The following is a 20581-nucleotide window of genomic DNA, read 5'->3' on the forward strand; positions in this document are numbered from 1 at the left end:
GAAGGAGAAAAGTCTTGGGCAGGGGATTTTAGTCTTTGTTGTTTTCCTAATCTGTTCCTTTTTGTTGGTTAGCATAATCTGGGCTCCATAGTAGGTATTTAAATGTGAGGTGGAAGGAGATGCCCTCAGTGCTAGGAATCCACAGGGCCACCTTTTCAGTATTCCTTGGCTACTTTCACTTAAGAGCAGTGTAGCGCTGGGGGCGGGGGGGGGGAGAATATGAGAGAGAAAATATGAGAGAGAGAATATGAGAGAGAGAGAGAATATATGAATATATCACCAAAAAGGAAAAAGGAAAGAGTATCCCGGATATTTTAATAGTAACAAGAACAAAGATGACGCGCACCCCATCAAATGAAACAATACTATTTTCATTCAATTGTCTTAGGTTAATAACTTGGCACTTATTTAAAAGGTTTAACAGAAGTGGAGCTGAAACATTTTGTACTGACAACACGTCATAACAGCATCTTCTTTCGTTTAAAATAACTTAATACACTAGAAAAAATATGGCAAATATAAATAATTTTGTTTTCATGGAGAACAAATAGTTACAAAGCTCAAACGCATACCAAAGTTCAGTAAGAAGAGCTTTTCCTCTTTCATGTAAATTAAAGGGGGTTCTAAAGAGGCTTGCTAGAGAATTGGGGCTACAGGTTGCTTAGCCCAAGGTATCCCTGTTTAAATAGCTACATGAATTGAAACAAAAACAAAGATTACTTGAATAGATACACTTTTGTGAGATAAAATGCAAATGTTGAAAGTCAACCATTAGTTCACACATTATAGCCAAAATAAACTTTGTTCGTGTTTATCAACATATTATACACAAACCTAGTGTCTGTACCTAGCTGGGTATCGTTTAAGGTGAATTTGACAGGATAGAGAGGAGGGGTGGGGTGGGAATAAAGCATTGTCCTCAAATAGGACTTAAACTAGCAAGAGGGAATTCACGAAAAGGTAGAGAACAGATAAAGCGCCTATCACGATGCCCTGCAGTGTACCTTCGTGACTTCATTTGCTCTTCTCTTTTCTTTGCCCATATTTCCTAACAGCCTCCGTGTTCTTGGAAGACTCAGAGTGTATTTTACTCCCTTATGACACTTTTTTTTTCCCTTTGCCCCTTGGGATCAAAGGCCGGACAAATTATATATGGATTCACATCAATTTCCAGACGCTTTTCATACTGAGAATGAAAGTGTAGTGAGTGCACGTGAGAGTGGGAGGGGAGGGGACACCATCAATGGAATACTAGTAACATGCAAACCAGAATTGACTGTCAGCAGTCTGGACAGTTCTGCCATAATGTAAATTTCTCAGAGGAATCACTGTCTGTGGTATCGCTTTTTCTTTTCTTTTCTTTCTTTTTTGTATGAACGTCCTTTTTTCCCTCCTCGTTTTCACACTGTCTTCCCTCTTCTTGCTCTTCCATACATGGTGTTTTAAAACTCAAAGCATCAGATTCAACGTAAAAGGAGGCCCGCCTCTCTTATCAAATGTCTCCTATTAAAGTGAACTTCGCAGAAAAAGGTCAGCTTCAAAACCTGTGAACTTCCCAGCTGCGCTTTTTTTCCATCTTAATTCTTTAAATAAGTATACCTCTTCCTTCTGTTTTGTTTTCTTGGACCATTAAAAAAAAAACATACATTTTAGTTGGTAAATCCCTCCCTCCCCCTTTCTCTCAAGATTCATCCAGGTTATTTTTCCGTATTTTTATGTACAAAATAATTTTAAGAATTGTTTTTGCTTCGTCGTTCTCTCTCTAATTCCAGCCAAATAGCAATATGAAACAAGCTCCCTTTCTCGTTTTCTTTCTAGTTTGTTCTCTATTCTTTTTTGTTTTTGCTCATTTGCTGTTAGCAAGATTTTATTCCTATGAACGAGTCCATCGCCGCAGCTGTGGCGCTATCCACTTCTCACTGTGGCCACACTCCTTTGTCCAGTCTCTATCCAGACTTCCCCAAACCCGCTCCTACAAAGCCGAATTTTAGTCCCAAGGGCGGGTGGGCAGGAGCCCCTGGGCTGGTGGCCCTCGTGGGATCCCGGGTCCAGCGCAGAGTCCCGCCCTGGGGATCCAGGGTGCAGAAAGAAAAGGCGGCAGTCAGCGGGGAAGGGACAGGCCTGGGCGACGGTCAGAAGCGGGTGCGGGAGAAGCCGGTCGCGGAGGGCGTGCAGGATCGCGCCGCTTAGGAGGCTCCACCGACCGTGGCGCTGGCGCCGGCGTCACAGACCCAGGGCGGCCGCGTGCTTTTTAGCTTTCAGTCTGAGATCCGCGATGCTGGAGTTCTTGCTGGTGGTCTTGGCGGCGGCGGCAGCGGCCACCACCGAGGCGGCCGAGGCCGAGTCCGCGGCCAGCGTGGCCAGCGGCAGTCCGAAGGGCGGTGCCGGGAACATCATGTAAGGCGCGTGCGCGGCCAGGTGCGGATGCAGGTGGTGGTGCGCGTGCGCCACGGCGCTGTCCAGCTGCAGCTGCGCCTGAACCTGAAAGGACAAGGGCGTCACGTTGCAATGACTATCCTAGGGTGACAACAGAATAGAAACAGAACATTAAAGGCGTCCAGCTTGGCTATGGGGAGAATTGGGGTGCGCGACAGGGAAGCAACATTTGGCAAAGTATCTGTTTGGAGAAGGACGTTATAGGCTTTTTGCTAAATCTGGAACACCACATTGGTACTCTAGTGTCCCATCTCTACCCTCAGATCATGACGAGCATGTTTCCTTGGGTTTCTAGTCCCTGACTGCAAGAATGAGGTGGTCCCTTCGGGGACTGCGTGGGTGAATACGTGATCTTGATGTAGCCCCATGGATCACCCACCTCATCATCTTGGAGAGGTTGGGGTTAAGGACTGCCATCCTCTCCTGTCTTTGTCACATACCCCTGGACACACTACTAAAACAAAAATATATAACTTTTTCTTGTCGTTTAGGGGAGCTATTGAATCTGCAGGTCTTAACTTTTCCTGCTGTAGGGATCATGTTTAAATACAGATTCTGAGTCAGTAGGTCTAGTGTGTTGGGACTCAGACTAGGTTTCTAACCACCTTCTAGGTGAGGCTGATTTTGCTGGCCTGAAGATCTCTACCTTCTTAGGTAGGGCCAGTTTCCTAGTAAGTTCTGGCTCTCTTTCTTTCTACAACTATCCTCCTTTCAAGTTCCTTTCCAACAAGATCCAAGAGTCCTGTAGTGAGGGAGTCCTGGGCTCTAACTCTAATACTCAATAGATAAGAATCACCTGAAGTCTCCCCACTCCGGAGTACTGGTGACTGAGAGCTCATCTATGACATTACAGTCTTGGTGAGTAAGGATGTCTGCTGAAGATGGGTACGGTCAGACAGTTGCTAGCAAAGGAAAGGATTTTGCCCTCTAGCTTAGAGAGTGGGGACTTCAGAACACTGGGATTCCCTAGGATTACATCATTGCTGCAGGCTTTCCTTTTAAAACGTTATTCTAAAGACTTTTTTTTTCCCCCTCAGAAATGGATTTCTGAGATAGGACAGCCAGCCCTGGGAAGACCAAGTCTTCCCTCTTTATTAGAGATGAAACTTTTTTGTTGTTGTTGTTTATTTTTTAGGATAGCTTTTTAAAAATAAGTCTGAATTGAGAATAGTTGCATTTATTTTTCTTCTGCCAGAGTCACTTAATGTGACTAAGGGATTAAAAAAAAACTATCTAGAATGACTATTTAGAGGATTGCTTTTATAACACCCTTGGACCAGCCTCTGTATTGGATTTGATCCCAATCAAACGCTGTTTCTCCCTCTCCCCAGGTGCCATCGTAAATGCAGTTTTTAAAGGACAGGTTGCTCCCCTCAGGCTCCTATGAAGACAGAAAGGACTAAATATTCAAGGCCTTGACACTGTATAGGTTTTTTAAAGGGGAGTGGGTGCTCTATATAGTCTTGAAATTGGTTCTTCAATTGAAGCAAAGAAACAGGGTCTGTTCAGCAGTCTAAACAAACATCCAGACCTTTTTACACTTAAAAAAAAAAAAAAAGCTTGTAGCTAGGTTGTACTTGCCTGCTGAAATGGCATCCTTAAAGCACCTACGTTGACATAGGGTGCAACTCTACAAGCTTCAAACTGGCTAGCGGCTCCTATAAGGACACCTATAAAAGCAAACAAAAAAAAAAAAACAAAAACAAAAACAAAAAAGGGAGATGAAACATGAGATGTGAGGTAAACATTTCTAAAATAATTTCCAAGGTGCCAAGTGGTAGCAAGTCATTTCTGGACTGTCATTTTTCTAAGTTATTGTGATAGTTAAAATAAGTTGAAGTTTGCTTCTAAGTAGTAGAACTTTCATTAACTGCCCAGAAATTTTTCTTAAATCATGTCCCATTGTCATCCTTAGGATGTTCTTTGTCTTAGTTATAGCTATACCCCAAACCCACTTCTACTTAATGATAAAATGAATTATGAGATATACCTTTGTGAAGTTGATTTTCCTGTTTTCTACACTTAGCTCTTCGATTTTGAAACCAAACCTAAAAGTTGAGGAAAAAAAAACCATAAACTGTGATATTTCAAAACATCTTAAATTATAGTAGTACAATGGGGGGGGGCAGTGTTTGGGAAAGTCTTGGGAAATAAAAAACAAATGTTAAATTGTACAAACTAGCTTCACTTTTCAAAATAAAAATGTAAATCAAGAAATACAAAATAAAATAAAAACAAAATAGAAAGATTTCCTAGACTCGTTTTAAGGTAAATTGTTCCTTGATAAATTACTACTAGTTCCGGTTTCATCTTTCCACATTACAGAGTCCCAGGGGTCCAAAACACTCCCTGGTACCTGACACCAATGTGATAATGGGTTTAAATGTTTACCCAGTTAAGACCCAAGAAGAATAGACTCAGTAATAGCCTGTAATATTAATTAGCTTCATCTTGAAGAAAAGCAAACAGTAAAGCAAATAATGACTCTTATTTTGGTGGGGGAAGGGACATGGGGGTGGTAATTAGTGTCATAAAAGCCTCACTACAAAGAAGTTTAGACTTTCTCTGTCCCTCTGTGCAGCAGAGTGTAACACAGTGACAGAATAATTGTGCCATTATCATGATAATCTAATTTGCTCCTATAGAAAAAGCCACTGCTTGGGACAGTAGGAAAGATTCCAGGAAATAGCTCCTATAACTTAAATGAAAGTATAAGGAGGGGAAAAAAAAGAGCAGTAATAAACTTCATTTTTAAAAAAAGAGTGTGCCACAAAAAGGAGATGCATCAAGTAAACCCTGGATATGATCTTCTTAAATAACTTGCCAACTTTTCAAATCAGTGTGACAGATTTTTTTTAAATTCAAATAAGGCTCCAATAATACAGTTTCCACAATACAGCATATTGATTGATTCACAAATTAATGTTTAAAAAAACCATGAAAGGAAAATATTACTTCAGAGCCTTTTTCTGGTAAGTTTTTGAAATCAAGTGCCACAGTCAATGTAAATCTTCAAAAATCCTCCTGATATTGAGTATAATAGAAGGGTGGATTTCATGCCAGGGTGGCATCCTTTGTGTGACTCACATGGCCTGAGGCTTCTTGACTCTTTTTTCCCCCCTAGAAGAGTTGGAATGGAGATACTATTACTCACGGCTGCAATAATTATCACGGTTTTAAGGGGTTGCGGAGTCTCTAGAGAGCTCAGCACAGGCTGCAAAGCAGAACAGGCTTAAAAAGGGAAGGCTCTAGGATTGACGTCGTGATGACCAAGGCGGCCTATTATTATTTTTTCTCTGTCCACTTTACTGCTCTGTTTTTTCCCCCTGATCCTATTACAAGATGCGGGGAAGCCCCATAAGAATTGTGCATAGTTCCTTACAGATGGTGGTCTCTCCGCCCAGAGACCCAGGGAGTATCTGTTACAGCGATACTTTGTAACAGCTGCAGATGTTCTAGCCTAAAACTGCTCCATGTGTTCAAACAAATAATGACCATCATTTTCTCCCAATTTTATTATTTGAGCGGAAATACAATCTGAAACGTTTAAATTTGTTCCCTATAAAGCTGGAAGGATATGTATGTGTGTTTATAATTCCTCCTTTAGATTATCCTCAACCCCACCAATAATGAAAAAAGCTGCAGTTCTGACCCCAAGTGATATTCTGAAGGCCAGGCTTTGCAAACATCAATAATACGATGTGTATGTTGTTTTAAAATGGAGTTTTCATGGGTTCAGGTTCTTTGCGTTGGTTAAGTGGAGGAACAAAGGGTGGGCAAACATATTCTATGCCCTCTGTTTCTCGCTCAGTTAGAGACCGATCCGCTAGCAGTACACTGTAAATTTTTGCACTTAACAGATGCTAATTTTCTTTATAGTCTGTACATCCATAAACCTAATTGGTATATCCGTTTGGCAAACCTAGACCCTCAACGAAACCCAACTCCAGAGAGCAAAATACTCGTTGTAACTTTTAAGGCTTCAGAGATAAAACGTTTTCTATGGCATTTTTTTTAAGGCTTATAAAAGTAGGCCCATTAGGATTAAACCACATTAAAGACAGCGAGGGGCTAGGGGGGTGTGGTTAATAGAAACTCTGGGAGCAAGCCCAGCACAGCTTTCTTTTTCAGCGAACATATGTTGGCTTAGGAGTGAAAGGGGCTACGGGATCAAAACCCATTTTAGAAAATAAGATCTTTAGAAAAGATGTCCCCCCCCTTTTTTTTTCATCTCACACCAGACACCTGCAGCTTCCCCGCAAACATTAGGTATAGCACTCTGACTTTCAGGACCCAGCCTCCACCTCCTCGCAATGGGGGTACCTGTACTCGGGCCTCAGAGAGCCCCAGTCGCTGGCTCAATTCCTCGCGCATGAAAGCGTCTGGATAGTGGGTCTCATCGAAAAGCCTCTCCAGCTCGTTGAGTTGTTCCAGGGTAAAATTGGTCCGACTTCGCCTCTGCTTGATTTTGGTCTGGCCTTCGTCCTCCATCCCTTTCGCATCGTCTTTGCGATCCTTCAGTTCAGGGGACACTGAAGAGGGCACCACGGAAGGACCACACGTGCGTCGGAGCACGCACCACCACACACACACACACACACACACACACACACGAACAAAAAAAAAAAAAAAAAGCAAGACAGTCTCATTACCAGATTTTTCCAGAAGGCTAGAGACTCCTAAACCCTGGGAGCGCGGGATCCCTGTGAAGACCTGGAGAGAGGATGGGGTCTCTGAGACCCGCAAAGTCTCGTCTGTATAGCTGCCTGGGGACAAGGTGGGCACGCGGCTACCCAACTCAACTGGGGTCTTAGCTTACCCTCTCACTACCTGTTCCCTTCCCTTCTGTCAACACCAAATGCATTCCTGACCCTATGGCACTCACTGACCCACGCACTCACGGAAATCAAAAGCGCTGCGCGGGCCTCTCCCAGAGCCCGGTCTCGGTTAAAGGGCGCGGCAAGGCCACGCGATGGCCTCGCACGCCAGCTATCCCCAGAGGGCTGTTCCGCTGTCCCGCCAGCCTCTGCTGCCTCTGGCCCTTTGCCTCCCGCAAACTTGCTGGTCTAATTTAGGAACAACTGGGCCCGCTGAAAGGTTGCAGCAGGAAAACGAGATTCTGGTACAGCGCTGCGCCGAAAGCCACGTCCCCGGGTACCCAAGGGCTCGGACCAGACCCCTACGGATGGTTCCATCAGCAACTAGGCAGTCCCTGTGCTCCCTGCCAGACTCGGGTCGGATTGGCACAGGCAACCACGCCATGTTGGCGGCCTGGATGACTGGCCGCCCACGCTGGGCCAGAAGGGTAGAGGCGGCAAATCAGACAGACTCTGGTGGTCAGCAAAACCCACCGCTGCATCTGTCCTCTCCTTCTCCCTCCCCGGTGGAAACCAAGGATCGACCCTAAAGGCTTAAACCCACTGAGATCAACAGGTTCAAGCAGAACATTCCTCGGTTTCTATTGGCTGTTCAAAACCTTTTCATGCATCCAGCCGCTCGGATGTTTAATAAAATATGCATTTTCCCCCTCACATTCGTTGCTACTTTGCTGTCCTTCCATGTAAAAGATAGGAGCTCTGGCAGTGTGAGCAAATAGAGCCACACGAGGGGTGGTATATATGTATGTCAAAAGGCAATGATGAGGACAGTCAAAGTCAGGCCCATATCAATACAAGGTCCACCCAACCTTCATCCTCTGCATGATTTGGAGATGGATGTCCACTGTCAAAGCTAAGTTTAGATAGTAGAGGCTGTTTTTGATTCCTCCCAACCCAGGAACCGGATCAACACAGAGGGGAAAAAATTAAGTCGAAAGAGCCAAGCTACAAAGAAATTAACACTTGCCCAGAGCTTGGAAATCAACAACCCCAGCAACTGGCTCACCCAGGCTTGCCAGGGCTATGTAACCCGAGTCTCAGAGCTATGAACCTTGAAGGGTTACTCTGGGGGCCCCTTTATCATTTTACCCTATCACGTTCTAAATTTAGGGGAACACGGCCGGCCGGGATCTCGGTGAAGGCAAAGCGCCCCATCTTGCCCCAGCTTGGCATTCTATACAGTAACCTTATTTATTGCCTGTATTTCTGCTTCTCAGAGTTCATTTTGTGGACGTTTGTTCTTCCTCCGGGAAGGAAGTAGATAAGGTCACAGCAAACATTAGGGGTCAATTTAATAGAAAACATTACTAGGACAATCTCACTAACATCTTAGTAAAATTTAAACAGGAACATATATTCTTCAGATGGGAAGGTGGACTGGCTTTGTCTGTTGTCACCCCCAGAGTGGATTCCCCTCAAAGTTTAGGGGCTTCAAAGGAAAACAAATCCAAATTTCAAGTTGATTAATAGACTTAATATAATGTCTCTTTCGCCCCCAACTTTCCACTTAATGGCCTAAACAGGAACAGACCGTGTTATAAACAAGTTAATTGCTTGCTTAAATTTGTGATTCTACGCATGCCACATATTTTCTTAATTGGAAAAATATGGCAGCACACCAGTTACTGCAGTACCGAGTGCCAAATTAATTTTTAACTTTGAGTTGATGGACGCTTCACCGGTTAGATAAAGCCTTTTTCTAACACTGCTCTCTCCAAAAGTCTCTCTCTCTCTCTCTCTCTCTCTCTCTCTCTCTCTCTCTCTCTCTCTCTCTCCATCTCTTTCTCTCTCTCTCCTAAAGTACTGCACGATTCTAGCCAGTAAAGAAATTGTGTATGTAGTGTCCTCGTCGTCGTCCCCCACCCTCTACTCCTCAATTCCTCCACCGAGAGGGAATCACCTTGGCCTGGACCTTTGGCTGGCTCCTACCTTAACTGTTCAGTAAGAATGTGAAGTTTGGTCCCCAAGATCCGGAGATTTGGGGGCTTTGCAGAGTTACAGTGGTTTTGATGGCAAATCTAAAGAAGGGCAATGTCGTGTGGCTCTCCTCTTTCTCTCCCCTCCCCTTCTCTCCTTTAGGCTTAGGAAAGGGGTTCTGGCAAACTCGGGACTACGGGCTAGTTACAACCGGCCTCCTAGTGAGCCCCTGCCGCACCCCTTCTCGCCGCGGGCCACACAAACTTCGCCGTCCCGCAGCGCGGCCCCATCCTCCCGCTCGCGAAAAACATATTTCGGTGCAACCGGAGCGACAGAGAAGGGTGCGCGAAACCCCACGCCCTCCCCCACGCGAGGACCCCACCCACGACGGAGCAGTCTGGCCTCCTACCCCTCCACTATCCCGGTATCTCCCAAAGCTGGGGTCCAGGGCCCTCTGCGATGCCGCCCTCCTCCCGCTCGGGTCCCGGGTCCTCTCCCGCCCCGAGGATAAGGGAAGGCAGTAAGGGGAACCGCGGCCGGGGGCAGGCCGTTACCCTCCGTCAGCCGCGGGCTGCCGGGCTCCCTGCTCCGCTCCGCGGCTCCCATGTCCAGCTCCCGGACGGGAGAGCGCCCTCCTCCAGCTCCTCCGCCTGCTCCTCCTCCTCCAGCACCTCCTCCGCCTCCTCCGCCTCCGCCTCCGCCTCCTCCCGCGCCGCCGCCTCCGCCGGCCGCCCGGACTGCCGGGCTGCTGCGGTCGTCGCGGCCCGGCTCGACGCAACCGGGCTCTTTGGCCCCGCGCAGCGGCCCGCTCTCTAGCACCTCCCGGTACGTGATGGCCTCCTTCTTCTCCTTCACTTTCTGGTCAAAAGACTTGGAGACGAACGCCGTAAGTTCTTCCATCGCGGCCGCTGCCGCCGCCGGTCAACCTCGCGCTCAAGCTCTCCCTGCCGAGCCCCGCTCTTTTTTTCCTCCTTCTTTTTTTACTGCTCCAGCCCCCCCAATAATAACACATCAATGGGGCAGGGGGATGGGGGAGGAGAGGGAGGAGGAGGAAGAAGAAAAAGAGGAGAAGAAAGAAGAGGAGAAGTAGAAGGAGAAAAAGAAGTAAGAGGAGGAGGAGGACGAGGAGGAGGAGGAGGAAGGAGGGGGTAAAGGGGGAGAGGGGGGAGGAGGGAAGGGGCGGGGGCCGCCAGAGGGAAATGGGAACTGATGCTTCCCTGCCGGAGTGCGCGTGTTCAATGTTAAGATCTTTGACAATTCTTCCTGCGGAGAGTTCAGATCTGATAGCGACGCAGCTCTTGAAGTCTCACTATTTATACTTCCTAAAGGCGGGCCTCTTGTTCTGAGTAAATTACCTCCCCTCGCAACTCCTAGTGAACCCCTTCGCGGGTAGCAGGAGCGCCACTACCTGGGGTGGGGAGGAGAGGGAGTGGGGACGAGAGAGAGAGAGAGAGAGAGAGAGAGAGAGAGAGAGAGAGAGAGAGAGAGAGAGAGAGAGAGAGAGAATATGAATATGAATATTGAGGATGGAGGATCCAGGCTGGAGTCCACCGGGCTGGAGAGGGAGGGCAAGCAGGGGACCAGAGGGGGCGGGGAGAGGAGGCAGGTCCTCAGCGGTCGGGTTTTCTGATAGCCTCGGCCGCTGGTGCTCTTGGCCATTAATCCAGGATTGACAAGAATCCCTAATTAATTTAATTAAGCGTGGATTTTGCGTTGGTGTCACGACTTAGTAAAACACTGGGGAACTGGATAGACTTCTCGGAGGCGGGGCCAAGAGGAAACTGACAAGTGCATTGCAATCAGAGTCAGTGGGTATCCTCAGAGAGTACCCGACCCTACAGCCTCGCTCTGGGTGGGCATCCCAACTGCTCGACCCTACAATGATGACCCCTGGTCTCTGGCCCAGTATCGGGCTCTCTATGGTTAATAGGCCTAGCAACCATTCCAGTATTCCGTTCCTGCACCCTTTCTTGCTCCAAGCCGCTGCAGCTGCACAGCGGTGCATCCGGTCTTCACGCGCCTGCTGCGAATGGGGCTTCATTGCAGCACCTCGGAAGGCTTCACCTCCTTTTAGGATCTTCCGAACGCGCAGCCAGCCTCACTGAGTACTGGTCCCTGTAATTCACTCTACTACTTTGGAGTCAAAGCTGACTCCCATAAAGACACATCCCGCTAGAAGGGGTTGGTCGATTTAACTTGTTTCCTGAGCAGCTGTTCTCTGCCAGATTCGGTCTTAAGGTATTTTCTTACAGCCCGGTCAGGCGCAGTTCCATTTCGATTTTCTCTATGAGGTCTAAGGGTTCTTACTCCTTTTCCTAACAACTCCCTGCACCCTGCCCTTAATTATTTAGCATCTTGGGGGGCATTCTAGTTCGATTTCCTAATTCTGAAAAACAAAAGATGACTACTTTTTGAGTTCTGCGGAAAAAATTACCGATGTTGCTTGTCGCTCGACTAATTTTTGTTTACCGTGGACTGTGAAAAAAAGACTCACTCTTTGGAGGGGGGAAAACAACTCTCTTTCTGATTTATAACTTAAAAACTGTATATTTGACAATTATTTTATAAAAACTCTTAATTATATGGGGGGGGGGGACATGACTGTCTCCTCTAAGCCACGGCTTGCTGTGTGATTTGTAGCTATGCAAATACTTATTTGCTCACACAAAAGAATGTTTACATATGAAATGTTACATTTACTTGAATATGTAAACAAATATACCTCTTTAAGTGGCAGTTTGGGGGGGCATTTTCAGTATACTGAATATTAATGAGTTTTGTTTGATGTTAAAAGATAATGTTTTCGTTCTCTTGGATCCAGTACTCAGTAAAAATGAAAGCAGTTACAGGCCATTAATATGTATATCTTCTACTTATTGATTAGAACAACAAAACACACTTAGCCAATAATTTCAGAAGTTCTACCCAAACAACCTAAAACATTGGTAAAGAGAACACAGAATTGTGGTACATAATGTATTCTCAGTCGAGAATTTAAGTGTAATTTAAGACGTTCCATAACTTCTTGTAATACTAACTACATTGCACATTTAAAGGACATGAAAATAAAGCTTATTAGAAATGTTGCTTTACTTTTTCTTTGACATTATCCTTCCTTCTAGAAACATTTCCCACCCTGCTTTTAGGACAAAGGCATACCTTTACATGGTTAACAGCGATTGCATTAAACATTTAGGTATTATTGAAGTACATGAACTCTTGCTTTTATTATTTCACAAGACTCAAAACCTTACTGCTTCCTAACTTCTATGAATTTAGGAGCAATGTCACATTGAGCATCGGTCTGCTATCTGTAACACTGTAATTCCGGAGAATAATCACAGAATTTTACTCTTTTGTGAAACTGTTTAAAAAAGATCATTTAGTAATGGGATCCACTAAGTTGACATGGTGTTTCAGTAGCTTTCAACCTCTATGACGAAATACATATTCGTAAACACCTCCCAAATAGCCCCTGCTAGAAGCCTGGTAAGAGATCAGGAGACCCCCAGACGCTTCTTCATCCTTTTAACCACAGGACTTAAATACAAACGCTTATGCCATCTTCTGTACTAGAAGGATGACCACTTTAAAGGTAACCAGAGAAAGATCAGGCATGACTATCCTGTAATTTGAACCAATAGATTTCTCTATTATTTCATCTTCTTGACTCATTCTAACTATAGGGGTGGTAGATGAAGCAATGATAAATCTCCAGTGTCTGACTCCCATTTGTGTAAAGGAAGTTTAATTTAAAATTTTTATTAGCATATAATTGTATGGTTTTCTTTATGAACTTTTCACATATGGAAACATACACCTCTTCTGTTAGCCTCTTATATCCCCCCCCCCATTCCCTTCCTCGCCATCCCCAATAGTCCCTCTTTTAGGAAGTTTCAGTTTTAAGAAATTAAAAGTTTGGAAATTGTATTAATAAAAGCTATGAAGTATGATGTTTCACCAAACAGCAAATATTTTCCTGAGAAAAGACATTTCAAAGCCTTTATTTTATTTTATTTTATTTTATTTTACTTTGTCAAAGTTTTGAAAGGAACATTGACTTTAAAACTCAGGAGACAGCCTATGGACAGATACAAAAATAATCAGGACCCCCCCCCCCCAAGAGTTCCCCCAGTTTTTGAATTATTTAAAACAAACATGTAGTGTTGTGGTTTTGTTTTAAAAGAGTCCCTCAAAACTGGCTAGTTAAGGTCCAGTTACTTTCCAGGAATAAACCTATACTGGAAGTGAGTTCCATCTCAAATCTCTGTGGAAATCTGAACCTTAGTATCTAGCTAACAGTAGGCCTGAATCCAAGTTAATATTTTATATATCTCCTCATTTTTGTTTCCTTATACTAAATCATGAAAGAAAAGTCATACAAGGAAAATATTGTATATTACAGAAAATGCCACGTTTCTTTAATTTCGGTAATAGAAGCTTCTTTCTTTCTTTCTTTCTTTCTTTCTTTCTTTCTTATAAATCTACCCATTTACTTTCTCTTCTAGAGGAACCTTCTCCTATCGGGCAGATTTCTTCCTCCTATCTAACAGTTTCTTTAATAGGAGAAACTAATTGCTTCCAATCCGTGAATGCCTTCACCTTCATGGCAGGAAAAAAAAAAAAAACCCACCGATTTTAATGTATTTTTTTGCAAATAAATCATTACAGTTTAATCACACACGACTCTATGCAGACACACTCCCATGATTTATTATTGTTGGGCGAATTTCCACCTCGCTCAACAGGAACTAACCAATTTTGCTCTACGCGGATGTCTTAAACATAACTTCTTACGATGTAGATGTTTGCTGATTATCTGTGACGATAACGGCGAATACTAAGGCAGTAACATCCCATAGTACCACCTTTATTGCTTTTGGAGAATAAGAAAATCCAATTATGCAAACACGCAAAACAAACATTAAACAAAAAATTGGCGGCATGACAATCCACTCGCTCGGCATTCCTAATGGTCCAGCAGCCTGCATCGACGCACTCGACAGCTCGGCTGAAGCTGCCTGGTGCTGGAACCAGGAAGGCGCTGAGCTTAAATTGAAGCAAGTTCTGAGGACGCCGGTGGCGCCGTGGTTAGAAGAGGGGGTTCCAGGTCCCCACGTCGGGAGGTGCGAACCCGAAGGTCGAGCCAGGTGATGCCGGCGTCCAGAGCTTGGGGGCGGCGCCCGCGAAGGAGGCGTAGCGAGGCCCAGCTCTGCGGGAGGCGGCGTGGGGCCTGGCGCAGTCTGTGGCCAGGAGCTCGCCGAGGGTTGGGCCTGGGCCCGCGGCGTGCGGTTTGTAGCCGTGCGCATGCGCCCCGCACCTTGCAGGGTCCCAGCCTGCTGGCTCTGGGCGAGGGGGTCGCCGGAGTGGTCGCGGGTGGCGAGCGGCCGCAGGCCCCAGGCTTGGCCTACAGTGTGGAGTTGATGTGGAGAGGTAGCCCCCAGTCCGCGGGTCCCGCGGGTCCTCGATCGCCGTTCCTCGGATTCCCAGTTGTCCTTCCTTTTTAGCCAGGTTCACTCTCACCTCCTCCAGGTAGTCGGAGCGAGGGGGAGGCTGTGGCTAAGTGTGCACGGAATCCCCACCCCTTCTCCTGTCTATCGGATGCTTGTTGGCTGGAGAGAGAATACATGGTTAGACAGACCCTTCCTGTCTTGACATATACACACATCACTTTAAACAGTCTGTGAATTTACCTTCTAGACTTTTGGTCATGTGACCAGATAGTTAACTCCTGAACTCATTCACCTTTCTCAGGAGTTACAATGGATGTTGTCTGCCCTCGATTTTAGGTTATTATTAATGTAATTTCTGAGTTGTATTTAAAATGTTTATTGAGGGGGGGGGGAAAGCTCTAGATTTGCCAGCAGCCCAGTTTTGTCCCTACTAAGTACTAGGTTGTTAAATAAATTCACACATCATGTGCTGGCATATGAAGGTATTCGAGTTGTCATCTTTGAACTTAGATGTAAAAGCTCCCAGTGAAGTAGCTACGTAGAGTTTTCAGGTTTTAAGGAGTGGAGCAGATGTGACAGGTACAACCATGTGGGGAAAGCAGCTCTCCTTTGAGAGCTTCTCCAGTCTTAGAGTTTATGAATATTCACTTTCTTTGCAGACAAAGGAGATTTCTTGCTAAGTGGTAGCACTTTATGACTGTATGTTCAATAAGAAGGCTAAAAATGTCTGAAGCTGAAAAAGACAAAGGCAGCTGGCACTTGTCTGTTAATTGGCCTCGATGACCCAGTCTCTACATATTCAGCGTGGAGAGTTGTGATGTGAATTGGTTGTCATAGGGTTGTTGTAGTGCATTTACAGATAACTTTCTTCTGGTTTCACTCCCAGAATATGGGAAGGAAGTCCTGTGATTTGTTAGTTTAAAAAGAGACACTAAATAATCTACAGAACGTTGTTGCAACAGTAGTTTTTTTTCTAATTGAAAATAATGTTATTTGTATACGATACATTCTGTTTTTTGTTCTTTGTTTTTCCAGACAGGGTTTCTCTGTATAGCCCTGGCTGTCCTGGACTCACTCTGTAGACCAGGCTGGCCTCGAACTCAGAAATCCTCCTGCCTCTGCCTCCCGAGTGCTGGGATCAAAGGCGTGTGCCACCACGCCCGGCTGTATACAATATATTCTGATGATGGTTTTCCCTCATCTCCCAAACTAACAAATAAAGAAAAAGGAAACTAAGAAAGCATGAGAAATGTGTACACACACACAAACCATAATATACAAGCAAAAGATCGGTATGGTTTACAAAAATGACCAAACAAAGCAATATGAGAAAAAAAAAAAAAAGTTTCCAAAAAGATCTCTGTGTTTGTTTTATGTTGGCCATCTACTGCAGGAGATGGAGCCTGCCCTTAAGTGTGGTTTGTGTACCCTTGGGAACTAATTGTTCCTTTTCCAGCAATTGTTGATTGGAGATGACTTCTTGTTGGGGATGGGAGCGCTTCTGGAGCACTCCAACCTCGATGCTGGTATCCTTTCTGGTTTGGACCTGTGTGGGCCCTGTACATGTGTCATAGCGTCTGAGTTCATCATATGTCAGTCTTAACAGTGGTGTTTTGACAGAATTCTTTTTCTTTTGAATTTTGCCTTGTTATATCTGAATTTTTGCCTCTGTTCTTACAATTCCTTTGGATGGTTCTCTGTTTCTGGATTCCATAGTATGTTAAATAGTGTTCACCCTAGTTTTACTTTTTGTTTTGTTTTGTTTTGTTTTTTCCAGTGTCTCTGGCAGCCCAAGGGTGATCTTGAACTTGCTGTGTAGCCTGATGAGATTGTAGGCATGTGCCACCACACTCGGCCATTTTACTTTTCTACCTTTTATTGAGGAGGGGGCATGTACCCAGGATCAAAGATTCTGTTTTCATTATTTAATGAAACACTATGCTGAAGTACTTATAAACTGCCATGTCCTCTGTGAACCTTTGTTCTCTTAAACTAATTGCCCTTCTGAAACATAATAACTGCTTGTTTTATCCTTATTAAGGATATGCCTTGGCAATTGGAAAATGCTGGTTCACTGAGTTAGATGTGTCTGTCAAATGTTGGCATCTTTTATTGTATATCAAGCATTCACTTTTATTAATATTGCCTCTGATCCTAGAAAAAAGGAAATCTGAGTACTAGGCAGATACAAACTGTCCAAAATTCAGATCTTTCCGTGAAGAGCTGCATTTTATAATTGGTGACAAATACCGTTAATTTTCCTTGCTGTAAAAGGCTATATTTACTTAGTCTGGGAAAAAGGCTGCCAAATGATCATCTGTTGGCAGTCTTACAGTAAGAAGCATGTTTTACAATAAGAGCAGCTGCTTGCAACTCAGTCACACAGGTTTTTAGGACAACCAGCACTCTTCACTGTATAATAGATATTGTATTTATTGAAATTTAATGAATCTCATAATTTTCATTTCATTGCCAAGGACATTTTGAGTGTGTGTGTGTGTGTGTGTATGTGTGTGCACGCGTGCGCGTAGTCTGTCTGCTGGTGCTGTTGGTAGACTGGGGATTGAACCTTGGCTTTATAGGAGCTGGGCAAGTTTCCTACCACTTAGCAAGATTCTTGGCCCTATCAAGAATGTCACTGAGACTCCAGGGGGATGTAAAGTGGGTGGGGACCAGGAAAGAATGTAATGACCCTAGTATAGTTTGCTTATGCTTTGATTCCTGCAAAAATTCAGAGCATCAAAAAAGGTAATGTTTGTATGTTATAATGAAAATAATTTTACTTCTTGGATTTCCTGACTCTAAGGGTCCTTGGGCTCTCTTTTGGGAGCTGTTGATACACTAGAATTTAATACCTTGGAAGGCAAGGACTGCCTTCATAATATCCACAATATTCATAATAACTGATGTATCTCTTAACTTAGGTTAGCTCTCATCCTGAGGTGGTCACCCATCTTCAGTGTTAGGCCGCTCACCATTTGACTCTGTTGACTTTGCTGTGTCTTGCTTTCCTCTTGGAAAAGTACACTGCTTGGAAACTTCCTGAAGAAGGGTGAGCATGAGATGTCATTAGGAGAACTTGCATTTCTAAAAAATATCTTTTTTTCTAATCTCACTGTAGACCACTGATTTGGTAAGGTAAATGGAAAGAGATTTAAAGTTGGAATTAGTTTTTCGGAAATTGGAAGGTGAATTTCCTTTGTGGCTACTTGAAAAACCTGTGCTTTTAATTATGCTTTCCTTTGTTTTATTTTGTGACTCTTTGGAATTGAGATCTCTTTATTCTTGGTGCCTGATAATTATTGCTTTTTCTTGTATGGGTTCAAAAGGGCTTTCTGTATATTAGGTAACATCTTTAGTGTCTTTGAGGTTTTTTTCTAAGTTATACCCTAGTCTGTGTTTATTTTTAAAAATTTTACTGTCTAGGTACTTGGGAGAAATGCATTTTATTTATTTATTTATTTATTTGAGATCCTTTGATGCTTTTTCCCCTCATTTCTGTTTCTTTTTCTTTTTCTTTTTCTTTTTTCTTTTTTTGTTTTTTTGGTAACGGCATTTTTATCAGTTGGATATTGGATTTCCTGGATTTCTCTCTCTCTCCTTTTATTTTAAAGTTTTCAGATTTTTCATATTTGTCTCATTTTCTTTCACCTTCTGTGAGTGTTTGACCTTTTCCAACCCTATCTTGTCTGTCATTTATTTAAACGAAGCTCTCTCCTGTCCTTGGAACAGTTTCCCATTCCGTGCTGGGACATCTTTTCATTACCTACCTGAAGGTATTAATGAGTTTTTGTTCTAGAAGTTTTTGTTATTTTTCTCTGTATGTTTCCACTTTACTCTGAGCTGCTTGTTTTTCTGTTTTCTACCTCTGGCTGTTGTGTAGATTTGCTGTTTGTGCTACGTCCTTCATCCAGTGCCTCACAGAGCCCAGCAGTGTGCTGAACACCGAGCTAGTCTTCCTTGTCCTCCTCACGGAGGTGTCTTTGCCTATTTGGCTCTCTTTTGTGTATTTTCTTTTCTTTTCTTTTTTTTTTTTTTTAAGATTTATTTATTATTATATTTAAGTACACTGTAGCTGTCTTCAGATGCACCAGAAGAGGGAGTCAGATGTCATTACGGATGGTTGTGAGCCACCATGTGGTTGCTGGGATTTGAACTCAGGACCTTCAGAAGAGCAGTCGGTGCTCTTAACCACTGAGCCATCTCTCCAGCCCTGTGTATTTTCTAAAAGTTTAACAGAGAGGAGGTTTATAGAAAACGTTTACTGTGTGAACTTGTCAGCTGTGGCCTGTGTTACAGGGTGGGTGGGTGGGTGGGAGTTTGCCATTTCTTCATGGGACCGTTGGGTACTGTTCACTTTTTATAGAGATCTTATTGCCATCCAAGGATGTACATTTGGCTGCAGTTTTAGTTTGGTATCACTGGGCCTCCCCTGCTTTTTTTGAAAGTGAACTCTTAGACCTTGTGCTCCCCATTCAATATACCACTGCCCTGCTGGGGTTGGAGAGGGCTAATCACCTGGCCAGAGAGCATGGCGAAGGGAACTGAACAATATTTCTTGTATAGAAATTCAATCACTTCCGTGTGCTTGGCTTCATACCCTGCTGCACCTGTGTGGTATCTGGTGTTCAGATTCTTGATTCATTGTGATTTTTGTTGCATGAGATGGCTTTTTTCTTGTTGAAATTATCTGCAAGTTGCTTAGTATTCAATTTTTGTAGTTCTGGGTCCATCAGTTTTTCATTTGCTAAAATGTCATCAATTCATCTTGTCTGCTGTTCCCTGTTGTCTTCTAGTTTCCTCCTTCCTTCCCTCCCTTCCTCTCTCCCTCCCCTCACCTCTTTCTTGATATTTTTGCATGTTTGTTTGTTTGTTTGTTTTTGTTTGTTTGTCTAGTCCTGGCTGTCCTGGAACCAGCTGTGTAGACCAGAGTGTCCTTGAACCCCCAGAGCTCTGCCTACCTCCCATGTGCTGGAGTTGAAGCCAGCTGTGCATCACCACTGTTGAGATGTCTTCTAGCTCCTTCATCCTTGTGAACTTACTTTTTCTTTAGTCGTTCTCCAGATTTATTTATTTGTTTATGTTAGTCCTGGCTGGCCTCCAATTTGTGGAAATCCTCCTGCCTCTATCTTCCAAATGCTGGGATTACAGGTTTTGTGCCACTATATCTGGAACTTTTTAAATAAGAAAATAAAATCCTGGCGTTTCAGTATTTTTGAATGAGAGTATAAAAGACCTAATAAAAAACCATTTTAGTTTAAATGTGGAAAAGAAAACTTAATGCATTTTTTGTTTTGCTCTTGAGACACAGTTGCTCTTCTGCAGCGCCCCTGGTGACCTGAACCATGTTATGCAAACTAGGCTGGGCTCACAGGTATCTACCTGCTTCTGCCTCCTGATTGTCTTTTAAAAATGTATACTACCTACCACACTTGCCAGTTTATGTAAATTCTTAAGGTGAAAACAAAACAAAGAAAAAGACAGGAAGAAAGAACCAAGAAGTAAGAAAATATTATCATCACTCAATTGGGTATTTATTTTTTATATTTAAAATAATATACATATGCAGGGATATTTAATGTAGATGTAATACATACATACATATAAACCTTTAAATGCATTATATATGTGTGTATATGTATTTGACTATATATAGCTATGTACTCTATAGACATGCACACACACACACACACACACACACACACACACATACAAATTTTGATTTCAGGGCTGGTTTCAAGTTTTAAAGTTTGCGAAGGGATATTAGTGATTTCCTTAAAGTTTGAAACCCAAGGGCTCACAGAGTTCTGTAGAATTGTACTGTGTTGGACATGTGACTTGAGGATTTGAGGACTTTGAGTCCCACCACCCATGGGGAAAGGAGAAAATGAACTCCCC

General features: G+C 43.7%; 2 protein-coding genes across 23 annotated transcripts in view; one reads left to right on the forward strand and one right to left on the reverse strand.

The window, feature by feature from the left end:
- Positions 1 to 296: 296 nt before the first annotated feature.
- On the reverse strand, positions 297 to 10345 carry Shox2 (short stature homeobox 2). 9 transcript variants are annotated; one of them, NM_001302357.1, is made up of 5 exons: positions 9785 to 10345; positions 6760 to 6968; positions 4427 to 4484; positions 4018 to 4106; positions 297 to 2481 (listed from the first exon to the last, which is right to left on the reverse strand). In NM_001302357.1, exons 1-5 carry the CDS (start codon positions 10128 to 10130, stop codon positions 2224 to 2226), a joined length of 960 nt encoding a protein of 319 aa, NP_001289286.1. In that variant the 5' UTR covers positions 10131 to 10345; the 3' UTR covers positions 297 to 2223. The 9 variants fall into 9 exon arrangements, with proteins under 9 accessions (NP_001289286.1, XP_006501278.1, XP_006501279.1 ...); XM_006501215.4 differs by lacking the exon at positions 9785 to 10345 and adding an exon at positions 7788 to 9753 and having other exon boundaries at positions 297 to 2517; XM_006501216.2 differs by lacking the exon at positions 9785 to 10345 and adding an exon at positions 7338 to 9753 and having other exon boundaries at positions 297 to 2517.
- Rsrc1 (arginine/serine-rich coiled-coil 1) overlaps positions 9938 to 20581 on the forward strand; it is a 377040-nt gene continuing 366396 nt past the window's right edge. For 6 of the 14 annotated variants that reach the window (NM_025822.4, NM_001356277.1, NM_001356279.1 and 3 more), the window contains exon 1: positions 14236 to 14380. Coding sequence is in view for 1 of the 14 variants with exons in the window: in NM_001356273.1 (NP_001343202.1) it covers positions 14654 to 14663 (10 nt within the window). In the remaining 13 variants the exon portion in view is untranslated. Of the gene's footprint in view, positions 10056 to 14221; positions 14381 to 14512; positions 14763 to 20581 lie in introns of those variants that run through there. The other 8 variants (XM_006501911.4, XM_006501913.4, XM_017319694.2 and 5 more) reach the window with 7 other exon arrangements.

Source organism: Mus musculus, chromosome 3 (genome assembly GCF_000001635.26).
Source record: "Mus musculus strain C57BL/6J chromosome 3, GRCm38.p6 C57BL/6J".
Taxonomy (NCBI): Eukaryota; Metazoa; Chordata; class Mammalia; order Rodentia; family Muridae; genus Mus; species Mus musculus.